This window comes from Notolepis coatsorum (genome assembly GCF_963971535.1).
Source record: "Notolepis coatsorum genome assembly, chromosome: 14".
Lineage (NCBI taxonomy): Eukaryota > Metazoa > Chordata > Actinopteri > Aulopiformes > Paralepididae > Notolepis > Notolepis coatsorum.
The window spans coordinates 63,149,034-63,166,958 of record NC_140178.1 but is presented as its reverse complement, the minus strand read 5'-3'; the positions used below and the strand labels follow the sequence as shown (position 1 = coordinate 63,166,958).

Sequence of the window (17,925 nt, the reverse complement as noted above, 5' to 3'; positions counted from 1 at the left end):
TGCACAGTGAGGTCGCCTCACGTCTCTCCGTCGTGGACCGGAGGACGCCGGCCACAGAGGGTCCAACTGCATTCATCTGTGGATCGAGGATCGTTGGGCACCGTGTCGCACAACTGTGGACTCTCCCAAGATACCCTCGGCCAGACGGGATCCAGCCAGTGACTCTCTAACCCCCCCCCCCCTCCAGCTGTCCTACAAACAGTCGGAACCTTCCCCTAGTGTATCCAGCTATATAATCATTCAAGTATCATTGCTATTGTTCCCTAAATATTCCAGGTTGTATATTTGCTTCCTGCGCAATCAGAGATTGGACATTCGATATTGATCTACCTACGAATACTCATTTGCCATAAAAGTGCATACTATTTCAAATCATAAATGTAATTAAGTGATCGTTGTACATACCTTTTGCTATGTATTAAAACTCAAACTTTCGATTTGGTACATTTGTGTTGGATCCGTTTATCAGGTGGGAGTGTTCAACATATTCATACCTAGTACTGGGTGGCCAGAGTCTAAAGTACAAGAGGTAGTGGTAGTAAGTATCATATCTAACCATACAGTCAGGGAATTGTACCCCTCAGTTACAGCTATTATTTGTGGTTTAATAAAGTAAACAAAAGAGACCGTGTGTGTGGAAATTACAAGTTCTTGTGGGTTTTTGGACTGTGACGAGTCTGCTTTACACGCGGTTCGTTACAATGAATTCACTGTTATGTAGACATATACTATGATGTCTACACTGCTATCGACTATGTACTATTAGTCCGGTGGCTTAGCAAAATTATGTGGACGCGCCGGATAAAAGCACCAAATTCCCCCGATGTGTTCCCCATCATCATAGCTTTAATTTATTTGCACTTTCATTTTGGGGTAGGGGCCCAGTGGCGTCGTTTCAGTAAAAGCCAAGGTATGGCAATTAGGGAGGGTGGGGGGGTGAAGTGGGGGTTTCCCCCCTTGGTGGATTTTTTTTGTCAAATCAGTTGCGCAATAGTCACTTTTGGTGAGTTGTTTCTATACAATTCACTTATATGACATTTAGGTATGACACAGGACTACACAAGCATTTTTAGTATAGAAATGTGTCAACAGACTAAAGCAGGGAACCACAATATTTTGCATACAAATTATGCAGAATGTAATATCATAACTGTCTATTATTTTTCTTGCAATTGAGTCAATTTTACTTAGGTACGGTTTTGAGGTGTGTGTTCAACAGAATGTAACTATCAAAAACATGTTCAAAAAAAGTATGGGTTACTGAATGCTGAACTGCACTGTTATAATCACTAAGCCATTGTAAGCCTGTATCACTTGTCTCTGCTGCCCTTTGATTAAAAAACGTCTGTATGTCCATTTACCTTTTTTTTTTGGCATATTTGAGTTAGTGTTATGGTTTGTAACCGACCTCAAACGCAACGGCACAGACAGGAAGTTCAGAGTCAAAAGATGGAATAGGTACAGTAATCAAACAAACGGGGAGACTGCCTCCGGCAGAGTCATCAGCCGCTCTGCAGAATCCTCCTGGCGACAGTGGTGGGAATTTGGCATATGATGTTGTAGCGGCTCTGCAGATACTCCCAGCTCTTCCTCGAGGTGGGAAACGGAGAAAGAGATAGGTATCAGTGTTTTCTCCAACACACAATTAGCAGAGTCAGTGCAAACAAAAGATGTCTTCAGTGCTTCTTCTATAACACACAATCCGGCTGAGTCCAGTGCAAACAAAATTATATCTTCAGTGCTTCTTCAATAACACACAATCAGAATTATCCAGAGCAAACAAAATGATCTCTTCAGTGTTTCTTCAATAACACACAATCAGAACTTATCCAGAGCAAACAAAAGGATATCTTCTGTGTTTCTTCAATAACACACAATCCAAATTATCCAGAGGGGTTTGATTCCACTCACCCAAGTGCAACGCGTAATGGGTAACAAGGCGCAGCTCCAAACAGTTCTCCACAGAAAGGTCCTGGAGAGAATATAGACCAGGAAACAGCAACGGGAAAAAAGCAGGCAAAGCAGTTGTATTCCAGAACGACCCGACCACGATACAAGGACGGTCCTGGTATATAAAGCCCTCTGGGGCGCTGATTAGCACACACATCAGGTGCGTGATGGTAATTGATACTTAACCTAGAAGTGTGCGTTAGGCAACGGACCAATCATCACAGCACCCCAAGAAGCGTGTGGCGGGGAAAGAACCAATCCTCACAGTACCCCCCCCTCCACGGGAGCCACCCGGCGACCCACTCGGCCCCGGCCTGCCCGGATGGGACCGAAGGAAGCCGGCGATCAGGGGCACTGGAGAGGGGGACAGAGACAGAGGCCCGGAGAGGGGGACCGGAGACGGGGACAGAGGACCGGTGAGGGAGGCTGGAGACGGGGACAGGGACAATTCACTTATATGACATTTAGGTATGACACAGGACTACACAAGCATTTTTAGTATAGAAATGTGTCAACAGACTAAAGCAGGGAACCACAATATTTTGCATACAAATTATGCAGAATGTAATATCATAACTGTCTATTATTTTTCTTGCAATTGAGTCAATTTTACTTAGGTACGGTTTTGAGGTGTGTGTTCAACAGAATGTAACTATCAAAAACATGTTCAAAAAAAGTATGGGTTACTGAATGCTGAACTGCACTGTTATAATCACTAAGCCATTGTAAGCCTGTATCACTTGTCTCTGCTGCCCTTTGATTAAAAAACGTCTGTATGTCCATTTACCTTTTTTTTTTGGCATATTTGAGTTAGTGTTATGGTTTGTAACCGACCTCAAACGCAACGGCACAGACAGGAAGTTCAGAGTCAAAAGATGGAATAGGTACAGTAATCAAACAAACGGGGAGACTGCCTCCGGCAGAGTCATCAGCCGCTCTGCAGAATCCTCCTGGCGACAGTGGTGGGAATTTGGCATATGATGTTGTAGCGGCTCTGCAGATACTCCCAGCTCTTCCTCGAGGTGGGAAACGGAGAAAGAGATAGGTATCAGTGTTTTCTCCAACACACAATTAGCAGAGTCAGTGCAAACAAAAGATGTCTTCAGTGCTTCTTCTATAACACACAATCCGGCTGAGTCCAGTGCAAACAAAATTATATCTTCAGTGCTTCTTCAATAACACACAATCAGAATTATCCAGAGCAAACAAAATGATCTCTTCAGTGTTTCTTCAATAACACACAATCAGAACTTATCCAGAGCAAACAAAAGGATATCTTCTGTGTTTCTTCAATAACACACAATCCAAATTATCCAGAGGGGTTTGATTCCACTCACCCAAGTGCAACGCGTAATGGGTAACAAGGCGCAGCTCCAAACAGTTCTCCACAGAAAGGTCCTGGAGAGAATATAGACCAGGAAACAGCAACGGGAAAAAAGCAGGCAAAGCAGTTGTATTCCAGAACGACCCGACCACGATACAAGGACGGTCCTGGTATATAAAGCCCTCTGGGGCGCTGATTAGCACACACATCAGGTGCGTGATGGTAATTGATACTTAACCTAGAAGTGTGCGTTAGGCAACGGACCAATCATCACAGCACCCCAAGAAGCGTGTGGCGGGGAAAGAACCAATCCTCACAGTACCCCCCCCTCCACGGGAGCCACCCGGCGACCCACTCGGCCCCGGCCTGCCCGGATGGGACCGAAGGAAGCCGGCGATCAGGGGCACTGGAGAGGGGGACAGAGACAGAGGCCCGGAGAGGGGGACCGGAGACGGGGACAGAGGACCGGTGAGGGAGGCTGGAGACGGGGACAGGGACCCGGTGAGGGGGGACGGAGACGGAGACAGAGGCCCGGAGAGGGGGCTAGAGACAGGGACACAAGGGGAACCCCGGGGCGAAGGACTGGACGCCGCCTGAAGACACTGGGCATGACAGGAGGGGCTCCACCCCCTGATGGTGCCGGAGGCCCAGGCGATGTGGGGCTCATGCAGCGCGAGCCAAGGCCTGCCCAGGACCACAGGGACAAGAGGAGAGCTGGTGATGAAAAACTGGAGTCTCTCAACGTGGTTACCAGCAATGGTGAGAAGGACTGGACAGGTGCATTGAGTGATGTCAGCCAGGCGGCGATGATCCAGCGCGAAGACCTCCAAGGGCCTCTCGAGGTCCTCAAGTGGAATGTTGGCCCGGGTGGCAAACTCAACGTCCAGGAAACTCCAATCAGCACCAGAGTCAATGAGTGCACCCACCGTCGCCCGCCGGTCCGCCCAGGCTAGGGTGACGTTCGTCAGACGGTTAGGTGGTGCACGGGTGGGGGAACAGGAAAAACGGCTCACCAGGATCTCCCGGGGTCCCGGCGAGCCTGGTCTTCTTGGCCGGGTAGGGCAATTGGAGACACGGTGTCCATCCCGGCCGCAGTAGAGGCAAAGGCCAGACCTGAGCCTGGACTCCCGTTCGGCCGGACTAAGGTGGGTGCGTCCCAGCTGCATGGGTTCCTCCTCGGTCACAGCTCGGGAGGGAAAAACCCCACCAGTCACGGAGGGGGCAGGATGGTCAGCACTGTAGAGGCGGCTGCCGGGAAGGGAAGCCCCTGAGCGGAGGTCGATGGCACAGTCGTAAGGCCGGTGAGGCGGAAGGGCCTGAGCCCGGGACTTACTGAAAACCTCCTCAAGGTCGTGGTACTCGGGGGGTACGTCTGGGGGTCCCAGTCGTGCTCGCTCACGCCTTCTCTCCCGGAGGCGTCCGTCGATGCGGATAGCGAGGCTGATCAGGCCCTCGAGAGAATCGGGCTCCTCTTGGGTCGCGAGCTGGTCCCTTACTGCGTCGTTGAGCCCCCTCAGGAAGGTGAGACGAAGCGCTTGATCGTTCCAACCGCTCTCCGTTGCGGCCAGTCTGAACTCCAGCGCGTAGTCTCTGACACTGCCACTGTCCTGCCGGAAGGTGCCCAACCGAGCTCCTGGGTCCTGGCCACGGGCTGGGTGGTGGAAAACCCTGCGGAGCTCTGCCACGAAGTCTGGGTAGGAAAAACAGAAATCAGCCCCCATTGCCCAGGAGGCAGTAACCCACTGTGCTGCTCGGCCCGTGAGCAGGTTAGTCATGTAGGCTACTCGGGATCCCTCTGACAAAAAACGGCTGGGTTGATGAAGGAAGACCAACTCACACTGCATGATGAATGTGGCACAATCCTCGAAGTTACCCTCGAACAGACGTGGTTCGGAGAGACGGGGCTCCCGAGGTGCGGGTGGTGAGCTGGCTGAGACTCCTGGGACGGGTGGGGTTAAAAGCAGAGTGTTTAATGATGTACGGAGAGCCTGAAGCTGGTGCAGAACAACAGCCTGCTGATACCCCTGGGTAGTCTGCTGGGTGGCCAGAGTGTCAATGGCATCCAGAATAAGCTGGACCTCGGCCAGGAGGTCCTGTAAAGCAGCCGCAGCCGCACCCAACTGTTGGGTGTGGTCATTGACCAACTCGATCTGGACCGCCAACGCTGCCCTGACCCTGTCTGTGTCGGCTGAGGTCGTCATGGTCGGGTCGTAATGTTATGGTTTGTAACCGACCTCAAACGCAACGGCACAGACAGGAAGTTCAGAGTTAGCCAAATGCTAGGGCGTATTTATTTACAGAGTCAAAAGATGGAATAGGTACAGTAATCAAACAAACGGGGAGACTGCCTCCGGCAGAGTCATCAGCCGCTCTGCAGAATCCTCCTGGCGACAGTGGTGGGAATTTGGCATATGATGTTGTAGCGGCTCTGCAGATACTCCCAGCTCTTCCTCGAGGTGGGAAACGGAGAAAGAGATAGGTATCAGTGTTTTCTCCAACACACAATTAGCAGAGTCAGTGCAAACAAAAGATGTCTTCAGTGCTTCTTCTATAACACACAATCCGGCTGAGTCCAGTGCAAACAAAATTATATCTTCAGTGCTTCTTCAATAACACACAATCAGAATTATCCAGAGCAAACAAAATGATCTCTTCAGTGTTTCTTCAATAACACACAATCAGAACTTATCCAGAGCAAACAAAAGGATATCTTCTGTGTTTCTTCAATAACACACAATCCAAATTATCCAGAGGGGTTTGATTCCACTCACCCAAGTGCAACGCGTAATGGGTAACAAGGCGCAGCTCCAAACAGTTCTCCACAGAAAGGTCCTGGAGAGAATATAGACCAGGAAACAGCAATGGGAAAAAAGCAGGCAAAGCAGTTGTATTCCAGAACGACCCGACCACGATACAAGGACGGTCCTGGTATATAAAGCCCTCTGGGGCGCTGATTAGCACACACATCAGGTGCGTGATGGTAATTGATACTTAACCTAGAAGTGTGCGTTAGGCAACGGACCAATCATCACAGCACCCCAAGAAGCGTGTGGCGGGGAAAGAACCAATCCTCACAGTTAGTCATATAGTAAAAGTCACCTAGTAAAAGTGAGATAATTGACAATATCAAAACATGCTAGCGCTGTACCGAATAGTTCGAAGCTTCATTAATAATGTTGACATTCGAATTCTAAATCAACATAAAAAAAGTGTAATTATATAAAAAAAGTTAAAAAACTAATTATTTTTTTTATTTGCCAAGGTATGGCGAGTGCCAGAGGGCCCATGCCCAGGGAGGGTGTGGTGGAGCTGGGATTGATGCTCAGTGTCAGTGCTGGAGTATGCTGGGTTCATCCCACTTGGACCTGCAGATCTGGAGACAGAGACAGCAGCCTCCACATTAGAATGGAGCGGGCTGAGGTTGTCAGCAGACAGGCGGAACCCCAGAAACTCAGTGACTGGGACAGCAAAGGTGCACTTGTCCCCATTCAGCGTGAGGTTGTGACTGACGAGGATGTCCAGCACCCTCGCCAGGCACTTATCGTGGACAGCTGATGTTGCACCATGGACCACTATCGCGAGGATGGTGGCCATGATCTTTTGAAAGCAGCTGGGGGCCATCTTCTATCTTACGGTGTCCATAGCCATACAGATCCTCGGCATTGGCGGCGAGCGCCTGAAGCGGGAAGAGTCGTCGGACCATGGAAATGTTTAAAAGCGACTTGGAGGCCCCAGTATCCAGCAGGAGTGGGAGACACCCTGTCCAGTTCCACCGTGCACCATTTAAACGATCGAGAGGTGGAGTCCACTGAATGGATGGTCGTCAGCACAGGCAGGCCAGGCGAACGTGGTGGCAGGCTATCAGGGACCGGAGCAGAGCAGCAGACCTGGGCTAAATGGTTCTGCCTGCCACACAATTGACACCTCTGCCCCCTGGCAGGGCAAGCTAGAGCTTGGCTGGAGTGTGATGAGGAGTCACAATTTCCACAAGCAGCCCGGCACACTGTCGTACCTCGGCGTGCAGCAAAGTTGACATCGATGCTGTCCTCTGGGAAAACAGGGCCGGGCGACTCCTCGGACGGCGCCACCGTTTGAGTCTGTAGCAGTGGTTTGGGGGGAAAAGGACTGGAGGGTGCTAGCTGCTATCCTGGAGAATCCCTCCCACCCCCTCAACGACGAGCTAGTCAAGATGAGAAGCACGTTCAGTCACAGACTAATACCCCCCGACACTCAACTAACCGCCTTGGCCAGTCCTTCATACCAGCGGCCATCAGGCTCCACAACAGTGGGCAGGGACTGTTGCCAGACATCCAACTACAACTACTAGGAACCTAAAAGGGACAATAACACTACCTTATGTCAATACTGTATATTTCAGTTAGTTAGTTAGTTAGTTAATTATATTGACTTGTTATATTGTTTACACTGCTTGTTTTACTACCTGTACCTCCCCCCCCCCCATGCTGCTATGATGCCCGACTTTCCCCAAGGGGATCAATAAAGGAATATCTTATCTTATCTTATCTTAGCTGTGATGCTAAGCCCGCTGCTGACTCAAGTTGGAAAGCAATATCAACTCAAGACCCCTCCGCTCTACATCTTCTGGCTGCCTCAGACCCACTCCTATCCATGCTCCGGGAGGGTCGTCAAAGAGTTAAAGAGAAGCCGCCTATTCTCAGTCCTTGCTCCACAATGGTGTAACGAACTTACCACCACAGTTAGGACAGCCAAAACACAACCAATCTTTCGCTTGTCGACTAAAAACACATTTCAATCAATATATATTTTTTATATATACTTTTTCTCCTCCTTTTTCTGTATTTTTCTCCCATCCCAATTTAGTCGTTATGCCAATTCCCCCCTCCCCTTCCTGGTCGTTGCGCGCATTTGCCCCCCATTTGCCGGTCTAGGGAGCCCTGAAGTCTATCAGATGCTTCCTCCGATACATAGGAGACAGCCAGCAGCCTCTTTTCACCTGACAGCGAGGACTCTCACTGGGGAAGTGTAACACGTGGGAGGATCACACTACCTTCCCCAGTTCCCTCCCTTACTGTGCAGGCGCCCTGACCGACCTGTAGGAGTTGCTGTTTACAACGACCAGGACCCACCCCACCGGCTTTCCACCCGCTGACACTGCCAATTGTGTCAGTATGGACGGCCGACCAAGCCGGAGGTACCGCGGCAGCCAGATTCGATCCCACTGTCTCTGCGGTGGTAGACAGACGCTTAGTCCGCTGCGCTACCCCGGCCGCCCCCTCATTTCAATCAATATCTGAAATGAAAGAAGGAAAAAAGAAAAAAAAATACTAACCTTCTTACTGTCTTCTACTATCATGCACTCTTCCACTAATTAGTGTTGCGTTTTATCTGAGAATCTTCAATAATGAAAGGTAGAATTAATCTTTCAGAGTTTTATTCAAAAGTGAACAAGCAAAGTACAAACAGGAAAAATAATACGTTGCAACAGGCAGAATCTACTGTAGCATGGAGACGCCAAGACATCCTGCCAAGAACAGAGAGTAACACGTGTCTTTATATTGTCATCGGGGCATGCTGTCAGCTTTGGTCAATTCTAAGCCAATGATATGGCTTTTTCAGAAAATAGTAACAGAGAAACAAGGACACATTTTAAAATATCAGACTTAACAGGTGGCTGCTGTATAAGTCCTTGCTGCTGTATAACACTGCAGCACCCAAGTTTCAGCACTGTTTGACATTGTTACTCAGCTGTAAGAGTTGTACCCTTCCCGCTGACTTGTTGTACAGAACTTGTAAGTTGCTTTGGATAAAAGCTAAATGACAAAATGGAAATGGACGAATCCCTTTTGTTTGTCCCAACAATGGCTTGGGTCTCATACCTTGATGAGAGCCAAAGGGTTAAAGCCCCCACCCCTCTACATGGCAAATGGCTGCATTAATTTTATCCAAAGCGCTTTACAATTGGTTCCTCACATTTTACCCATTCACTCACACATTCACATGCCGACGGCGGAGGCAACCATGCAAGGTGCCAACCTGCTCATTGGGAGCAATTAGGGGTTAAGTGTCTTGCTCAAGGACACTTCCACACGCTGCCCGGGAGGAGCGGGAATTGAACCGGGAACCTCCAGATTACCAGACGACTGCTCTACCTCCCGAGTCCCTGTCGCCCCTCTCTACTCAGTGTTCCCTTCTCTCCCTCAGTGTTCTCTCAGGTGGCCACAGGAAAACATTCCTCTAAATAAGCTAATTTAACCTGCATGCATTTTGTATTATGTGTCAGTATTAAACCTATATTGATCATGAAGATCTGTCTATGACATAATTGATGAGTTCAGTTCCACTACACATCTTTGAGAAAACTGACAGAAATAGTGGTAAATTAAGCCAAAACTGATGCATTCTCATTCTTGTGTGTGTGTGTGTGTGTGTGTGTGTGAGTGTGTGTGTGTGTGTGTGTGTGTGTGTGTGTGTGTGTGTGTGTGTGTGTGTGTGTGTGTGTGTGTGTGTGTGTGTGTGTGTGTGTGTGTGTGTGTGTGTGTGTGTGTGTGTGTGTGTGTGTGTGTGTGTGTGTGTGTGTGTGTGTGTGTGTGTGTGTGTGTGTGTGTGTGTGTGTGTGTGTGTGTGTGTGTTCTGTATAGAGGTGAAGATGAGGGTTCTGGTGTTGGATAGTTCTCTGGGCTGGCCGGTCCGCTCAGCAGTAGTGAACCTGACAGGTAATTATAATGTTTCTACTCAGATAAACCACATTGTGATGCCATGATGTTCTGTTTTTGTCAAATTGAACTGTTTTATGAACTGGAATTGTGTTGATTTTTAGACAATAAAGATATTTAACTTTGTTCACCTAGGTAACCGTTCATCCAGTCTGGCCTCCACCGTCACCAGGGATGATGGCATTGCCATGGTTACTTTCCCCTACCAACCAGGGAGCTGTGTGATTGTCATGGCAACCAGACGGGGCTATGTCACTAACTCTGCCCTCTGGAGTGCAAGCCACCCCCCTGGTAAGTTTAGACATGACCTTTGACCTCATACAGTAATAATCTAGAAGCCTAACTGGTCGTCAAGCAGGGGCCTGTCTTCTCCAGAGTCAGACAAGAAGATAGATACCAATTTCCTCTGTGCATTCAGTAGAAAGCTATTTGGCTGCAAGCTACTGTAGCTAGCTGTCGCTCTGTGAGTGGATGTCTCGAGTGATGGTTTTCCATCACCATATATCACAGACACCCTCAGGGGGGATCCCCTTTGAATTGCCCATCTGAGGTTTCTCCCTCTTTTTTCGCTATTGCTAGGCTTTAGGGAGTTGTTCCTTATCTTCGTTGGGGAAAGTCTGGAGGTGTTGCAAAATTGTGAATTTTGTGGTGGTTTTTATTGTGGATCTATTGTGATGTGTCAAGAAGATTTCTATTCTTGATCTGTGAAGCCCATGGAGGCAATTTGTTGTGATTTCGGCCTATACAAATACATTTGATTTGATTTGATTTGATGAATGGAAGCAGATATGGGCCAGCTAGCCTAGCTTTAGGTCAAAAACACCACTCCCAGAGTTTTAAACTAGGCTAGTGATCTCTATCCACTTCCATTAATTTGTGCTAAGCTTTCTACTGAACACACAGAGAGTAAATTGGTATCTACTTGTCGGACTCTGGAGAAGACAGTATGTGTATTTCCCATAATGGCGTGTTCGTTTAAGATTTGGTGTGACCAGTTTGCCGTATCAACAAATGTGATGTTGTCCCTGAGATTGTGCAAGATTCCTGTGACATCAGACAGTGAAGTGAGCAAGATGGAGCCAGATACCTCACTAGGGGAGAGTATTACCAACCATCCCCATCCATCCCCAAGCATCACAATCCATCACCAAGCATCCCATCGATCAACAACCATCCCCATCCATCACCAATCATCACAATCCATCACCAAGCATCACCATCCATCACCAAGCATCACCATCCATCACCAGCCATCACCAATCATCACAATCCATCACCATCCATCACCAAACATCATCATCCATCACCATCTATCACAGGGGTGTCAAACTCATTTTCACAGAGGGCCACATCAGCATTATGGTTGCCCTCAAAGGGCCAAAGACTGTATAAATGTTAATGTAATGTAAAATAAATGTAGCTACACATTTACATATTGTTAAACATGTTGTTTCTGTATTTATTACTTATTCAAGTTATACATATTGCATATGCATTTGCATAAATGTAAAAATATATGTTAGCTTATGTTATTTTAACAAATAATTTTAGTTTATCAGAACCCCATATTACTCCATCAATCAATGATCAAACAATTCAAGTAAATAACAAAGAAGAATATCATCAAATACAAGCTATGACATTAAGTTTGTTCAAAACCTTTTTGTCACAGTCAAGAGGGGCAGAACTAACAACTGTGAGCTGCAAAGAACACGTGGGACAGATGTAGCAGATGTTACAAAAACAAATGGCTGCACACAACCTTGCAGAGGCCATACATCCAACTAATGGAAGATAGTTTAATTAACTTTAATTAACAGATTGCAGAATGGGTACAGTACAGTACAGCTCAATACACACAATTGTTAAGGGGATGCAAGCCAGAGAAAGACTTTCGACTTGTTTACATCAGGGTCCCCCATTTTCAATTCGTAATGAAATTGCTATTATGTGTCTGCATGAACACACATGTGTAACTGTACTCAAAAATAACAAAATAAGGGTTGTCTCAGTTCACAACTATATTGGTCAAGTTTTGGGTGGGACTTGTTTGCGTCCCTACAGCTTCTTATTCAATTGAGCGAGATGCTCGGTTATGTCACACAGCCAGTTTGCATCTGACAGTTCAGACAATATTTCTTCAACCCTTTGTTACCTATTCCGCCTGGATCTTTTTTGTATTTTGGGCTGTAAAATTGTCAAAGAATGTCTGAGGAGTAAGTGCTTTTGGCTTTTTTCCTTTGTTACTTCATCAATACCTCAGATGTTCAACATACATGTATGTGTAAGAATGTGTAATAACTAAGGCTGTCAAAGTTAAAGCTTTATTAACGCATTAACCCACAATTATTTTAACACTGCTATTTTTTAACCCAATATTAATGTAAAAAAAAAAAAGAAAAAAAAAATATATATATATATATATTTTTTTTTACCTGAGCTCTTGGGGGCCACATCAAATGACGTGGCGGGCCGCATTTGGCCCGCGGGCCGTGAGTTTGACACCTATGATCTATCACCATTATTCACCATGTATCACCATCTAATATCATCTATCACCATCCTTCACCATTTATCATCATCCATCACCATTCATCACCAAGCAAGCAGAGTATCACTAAAAATCACCAACCATCACCATGAGAGAATATCACCATCCATCACTAAAAATCACCAACCATCACCATTGGAGAATATCACCATCCATCACTAAACATCACCAACCATCACCATTATTCACCATCTATCACCATTCTTCACCAAACATCACCAATCATCACCATTCTTCACCATGTATCACCAATCATCACTGTTACAAAGGGTCAGATTAAACCGAATATATGTATTTATTGATTGATATATATTGCATAATATTTGTATATCGTTTGATATCCCTTGTGTATTCTTTGTACATATACACGGAATATCCCTTTAGCCTGGTACAGACCATAATATTTCGTTCTCTTATTGGATGGCGTGCCACCAGCGCCAGTGTCTTGCCCCTAGAGTCGAGTTCAAAGCCACCGTCAAGACATGTCTGTACATGCCCGGCTCTGCCCAGGACTACAAGACAGAAATGAGGCTGGCACTAGTTTATTCCCCGTACATATAAATATGGCGCAGGTGAATACAGAAGTAGTTCAGTTCAGTTGAAGTTCAGTAGTCTTAGTAACAAGTTGAAGCCTCACACTACGATACAACGTGCTGTGAAGTGGGCCCGTATTGCCCCAAAATAGAGTCTTGTTTTATCCTAATACGTTTGTTCAACGTATCGTTCGCTCCTTACTAATAAAGCCTTCATCACGAGTCAACGACCAAGTGAAGGGAGCAACCGTGCGTCTAAATAGAGCACTTATAGCCGCGTGCGAATAGGATAGGAAAGTATCAGAGCTTGGTTGAATAACGTCAAGTTCAACTTAGTTAATGTGAAGTACCGCGCACCGGAGGATCTACACCGGTGAATGCAGAGCCCCTCTCCGGCTGGATTATTATTATTATTGCTTTGTACCAAGCTGTTGGAGCGGATAAGAATCGTCTACACCCACTGCTGTGGGATCTACCGTGAGGAACATCATTCGAGCCCGTCTCTATTGGAGAGGCTGACCGGCTTCCACCTGTGCTGCACGCATACTGGGATTATAGCGGCTGCCTTTCGTCCGCTGATCCAGGGAGTAATACCGCCTCCCCGAGCAGGAGCTTACTCCCTGTACACACATGACTGCGTAGCACAGCGGAACAACAACACCATCATCAAATTTGCTGATGACACAGTAGTGGTGGGCCTGATCTCTGCCAACGACGAAAGGGCCTACCTGGAAGAGGTAGAGAACCTGTCACAGTGGTGTCAGGAGAACTGCCTCTCCCTGAACGTCAGCAAAACAAAAGAGATGATTGTGGACTTCAGGAGGTCGGGGGTCAAGGACTACAGCCCCCTCAGCATCGACGGGGCACCAGTTGAGAGAGTGAACAGTTTCAAGTACCTCGGAGCCCACATATCCGAGGACTTGACATGGACCACACACATTGACAGTGTTGTGAAGAAGGCACGACAACGCCTCTACTTCCTCAGGCGCCTAAGGAAGTTCCAAGTCAGTCAGAAGATCCTTAGGAACTTCTACTCATGTACAATAGAGAGCATCCTGACCGGCAACATCACCTCCTGGTTTGGGAATAGCACTGCACAAGACCGTAGCAGACTACAAAGAGTGACACGTTCAGCCGAACGCACAATTAGAGGGGGGCTTCCCACCCTCCAGAACATTTACAACAAGCGGTGCAAGGGGAAGGCTAAGAGAATTATTAAGGACTCGAGCCACCCGAACAACTGCCTCTTTGAACTGCTGCCGTCAGGCAAGCGATACCGGAGTCTTATGGCGAGCACAGAAAGACTCAGAAGGAGCTTCTATCCCCAGGCCATCAGGCTGCTAAACGAACAATAATCGCTAAACGAACAATAATCACTATGCAACAACCATCAAATGCACACAGCACACACACCCACACGCACACACACACTCACTCAAACAAACAACACACTGCAACACCCACTCTCCACACTTTAGATCACACAAACACACTTACACTTTATATTTATTGATAAAGGATTTGCACTACAACTCGTACACCTACTGTGAATTGTACCTAAACTGAACCTCGTCCATTTATGCCTTGCACTATATAGTATTGTATATTAGTACACTGCACAGTATTGTATATTGTATGGTAACTACGTCTACGAACATTGTACATATGTCTAAACTGAACACTGTGACCTCTTTTTTTTTCTTCTAATTTTTACTATGTTTTTATTTCATACTATCTTGTCATGCACAGTCTCTGGAGCGCAACAGTAAGAAGCATTTTGTACAAAAGTATTCTGTACTTCTGTATGACAACTATTAAAGAAACTTGAAACTTGAAAACTTGAAACTTGAGTCCCCGTGGAACCAGACTTTGCATTAGAGCATTGCCTCCCCCTGCTGGCTTACAACCGGTAGGAACCCCCCTACCAGTATCCCCTAGATATAATTCCTAATATTCAGGTTGTATTCTTATCTCATGCGTAACCAGAGAATGGTCATTCATTATTGATTTGCCTACGCACATTCCTTTGCCTTATAAGCGCATCTAGAGTGAAGTATATTATGTATTCTTGCTGCTAATAAATACTTAAAGACAACTTTGTGTAGAACCGATTCATTGTGGGGAAGTGTTCTCATCATATACTCGTGTACGGTATGGCCAGTATAATGTACATAAGACGGTAGTGGTTTAATGATACCATACTTGATTAATACAGTCAGGGAATTGTACCCCTCAGTTACAATTGGTCCTTCGAGCCCCGGATAAGAATTAGCGTAATATTAATATAATATTAATATTAACATGGCCGATGATGAACACTCCACAAACGGTTCTCCCGAGCTAGAACGCCCGCAGCGCAGACGGCAGCCACCTCCCTATCTAGAGGCATACACTGTCAGTCCAATACCTAGCTTTAAAAGGAAGTTAAATACGGATAAAGTAACTAAAGCGGATAGTAAAATTATGTCCAACCCTACCGACCAGGCTACCCCGCCAGTAGAGACCCTAGTGGGTTCTAACGTAACTGACCAAGCTCACGGGGGGGACCAGGAGGGACATGACATGACTTTACCCCCCGACAACGCCAACGGGACGGAACCCGACCCACTACCAGAAGAGAAGCGCGCCCAGGAGACGGACCACCTCGGGGCGCGCCCGGAGAACAGATCTCCAACGAGTACTGCCGGGAGCCGATCGCCTCGACCGGCGTCTTCCCCCAGCGAGGCGGACAAGATGCTGGCGCAGGCACTCATCGCCACCCTGGCAGCCTCCACCGAACGCGATCGACTTCAAGCGCAACAGACGCGCGAGCGCGAACATTTTGCAGCCGAGCGAGAGCGCTTCCAGGCGCAACAAAGGAGTGAAGACGACCGCATAAGACTGGAGACCAGACGCCTCCAGACAGAAGAGAACATTGAGAGAAGCCGCGCCGATGCGCAGCGCGACGCCGCCAATGCCCAGCGCGAAGCAGCGCGCGACGCCGCCCATGCCCAGCGCGAGACAGAGCGCGACCGGCTGCAGGCGCAGCTGATGGACAAATTGATTACCATGGCGACACCCCCTCACTCCGCACGGAGCTCCCGGAGATCGTCACGACAAGGGTCTAGGACACATTCCCCTACCCGACCAAGCGACCCGGGACCCCGCCAACAGGAGGATCCTGTCCACGTCTCCGAACCCCCTCCCCGGCCGGTCCATACGAGACCCAGCAACCGGGAAGAACCGGACCACGCCGAGAGACTGAACAGAAGACTCCAGGTCCTAGCAGAGGGAGAGGAGGAGGAAGAGGAGGAATGTCAAGCCGACCAGCAGCAACGTACGCTGGACCAGGAGGCCCAGTACAGCCCCGACCAGCAGCAACGTACTCTGGACCAGAAGGCCCAGTACAGCCCAGAAGTCAGCCCCGAGGCCCTGCGCTACAAACCCCCGACTCAACTCACGGGTGAGTTTGACGCACCGCCAGCCCCGAGGAACAGCACCTGGGTACCCGGCCCTTGGTACCCACCAAGTACCAGCCCAAGACAACACGTAAGAGGAGACTCGCCTAGGAGGCCTCTCCCCCAACGCTCACCGATGTGCCAGTCATCCATGGCATCGTACCTTGGCACACCGACGTTCCCGGACTTCACACACGAGAACAGAGCACAGTACACAGAGCTACGAATGTGCTTAGAGACTATGCTGTCCGACGTACCAGATGAACCGTACAAGTATGCTATCCTACTCAAGCACCTGAAGGTGCCCAGAGCGCACAATATAGCGCTGGCATATTCCAGCTCTACTACCCCATACACCGCGGCTCTAGTAGCCCTCGACCAACGTTATGGACGCATATGGGACTACGTGATACAGGAGATAAGAGACATTGACCGTCTCCCCCCAGCCAGAGACAACAGAGCATTAGATGACCTCTCTATCAAGGTACAGTCCCTGGTAGGGATGCTGGGGTCCCAAAAGGAAAAAGGGATCTATGAACTGTACGCTAACTCTAATGTAGAGAGGATACTAGAGAAGCTCCCTCCCGCCCGACAAGAGCATTTTCGGCGGCAGAGAGACTACCGCGACCCCAACGGTCCAGAGGCATCCCTCCTAGACCTATCTGAGTTCCTCGCAAGGGAGGTCAGTAGCCTACGACTCGACACGTTCGTATGGAGTGGACCAAGCCCAAGACTCGGACCTCGGGGATCAACAGATAACCGCCGGTTGGTGACCGTTATGGACCAAGCCGAATCAGTACCGCAGCACAAGAACCACAACACCCCCTCGACGAAAGAGGACCAGTGGAAGATTGAGTGCCAGTACTGTGAGGGAGAACATCGGCTGTTCCAATGCAACACTTTCGGGAAGCTGACCACGGACGAAGTGAGTCAGTGGATCAAGGACCACCGCCGCTGCTTCCGCTGCGCGCGCAGCCACCTAGCAGCTGAGTGCCGCTTGAAGAAGAAGTGCAGCAGGTGCGGTGGCACCCACTTGGAGGTCCTGCATGACATCAACAGGCGTCAGCCAGGACAACAGAGTGGGCCCGTCGCGGTAATGTACCATGCCGAGGCGGTGGCACCAGCACCAAAGTTCCACCAGACCGCTCCCTGGTGTCCCAACTGCTACAGCAGACACTGGGAGTCACGGTGCGACTCGCACCATATAGATTCTGTGTCACCACAGACAGGTGACAACCCCCCGGCAAAGGAGGTATGGAAGATCGACTGTACGTACTGCCGCGGAGGACACTGGCTGGACCAGTGCGACGTGTTCCCGGAACTGACCATCGCCGAAATGGAGCAGTGGATTGCGTCTGACCCCCCACAAGCCGGTCACCGCCGATTCTTGTGCGAGGATAACATGATAAGAATAGCCCGACGAGGCAACCGACCA

The 17,925-nt window shown here is 48.4% G+C and overlaps 1 protein-coding gene across 1 annotated transcript in view; it reads right to left on the bottom strand.

Annotated features, from left to right (window-relative positions):
* LOC311240544 (uncharacterized protein) overlaps positions 1 to 6,895 on the bottom strand; it is a gene marked incomplete at its 5' end in the record, with an annotated part of 243,031 nt that extends 236,136 nt beyond the window's left edge. The window contains one exon of the mRNA XM_084329122.1: positions 6,634 to 6,895. Within this exon, the coding sequence (XP_084185248.1) occupies positions 6,634 to 6,895 (262 nt within the window). The remainder of the gene's footprint in view (positions 1 to 6,633) is intronic.
* Between the last annotated feature and the right edge of the window lie 11,030 nt (positions 6,896 to 17,925).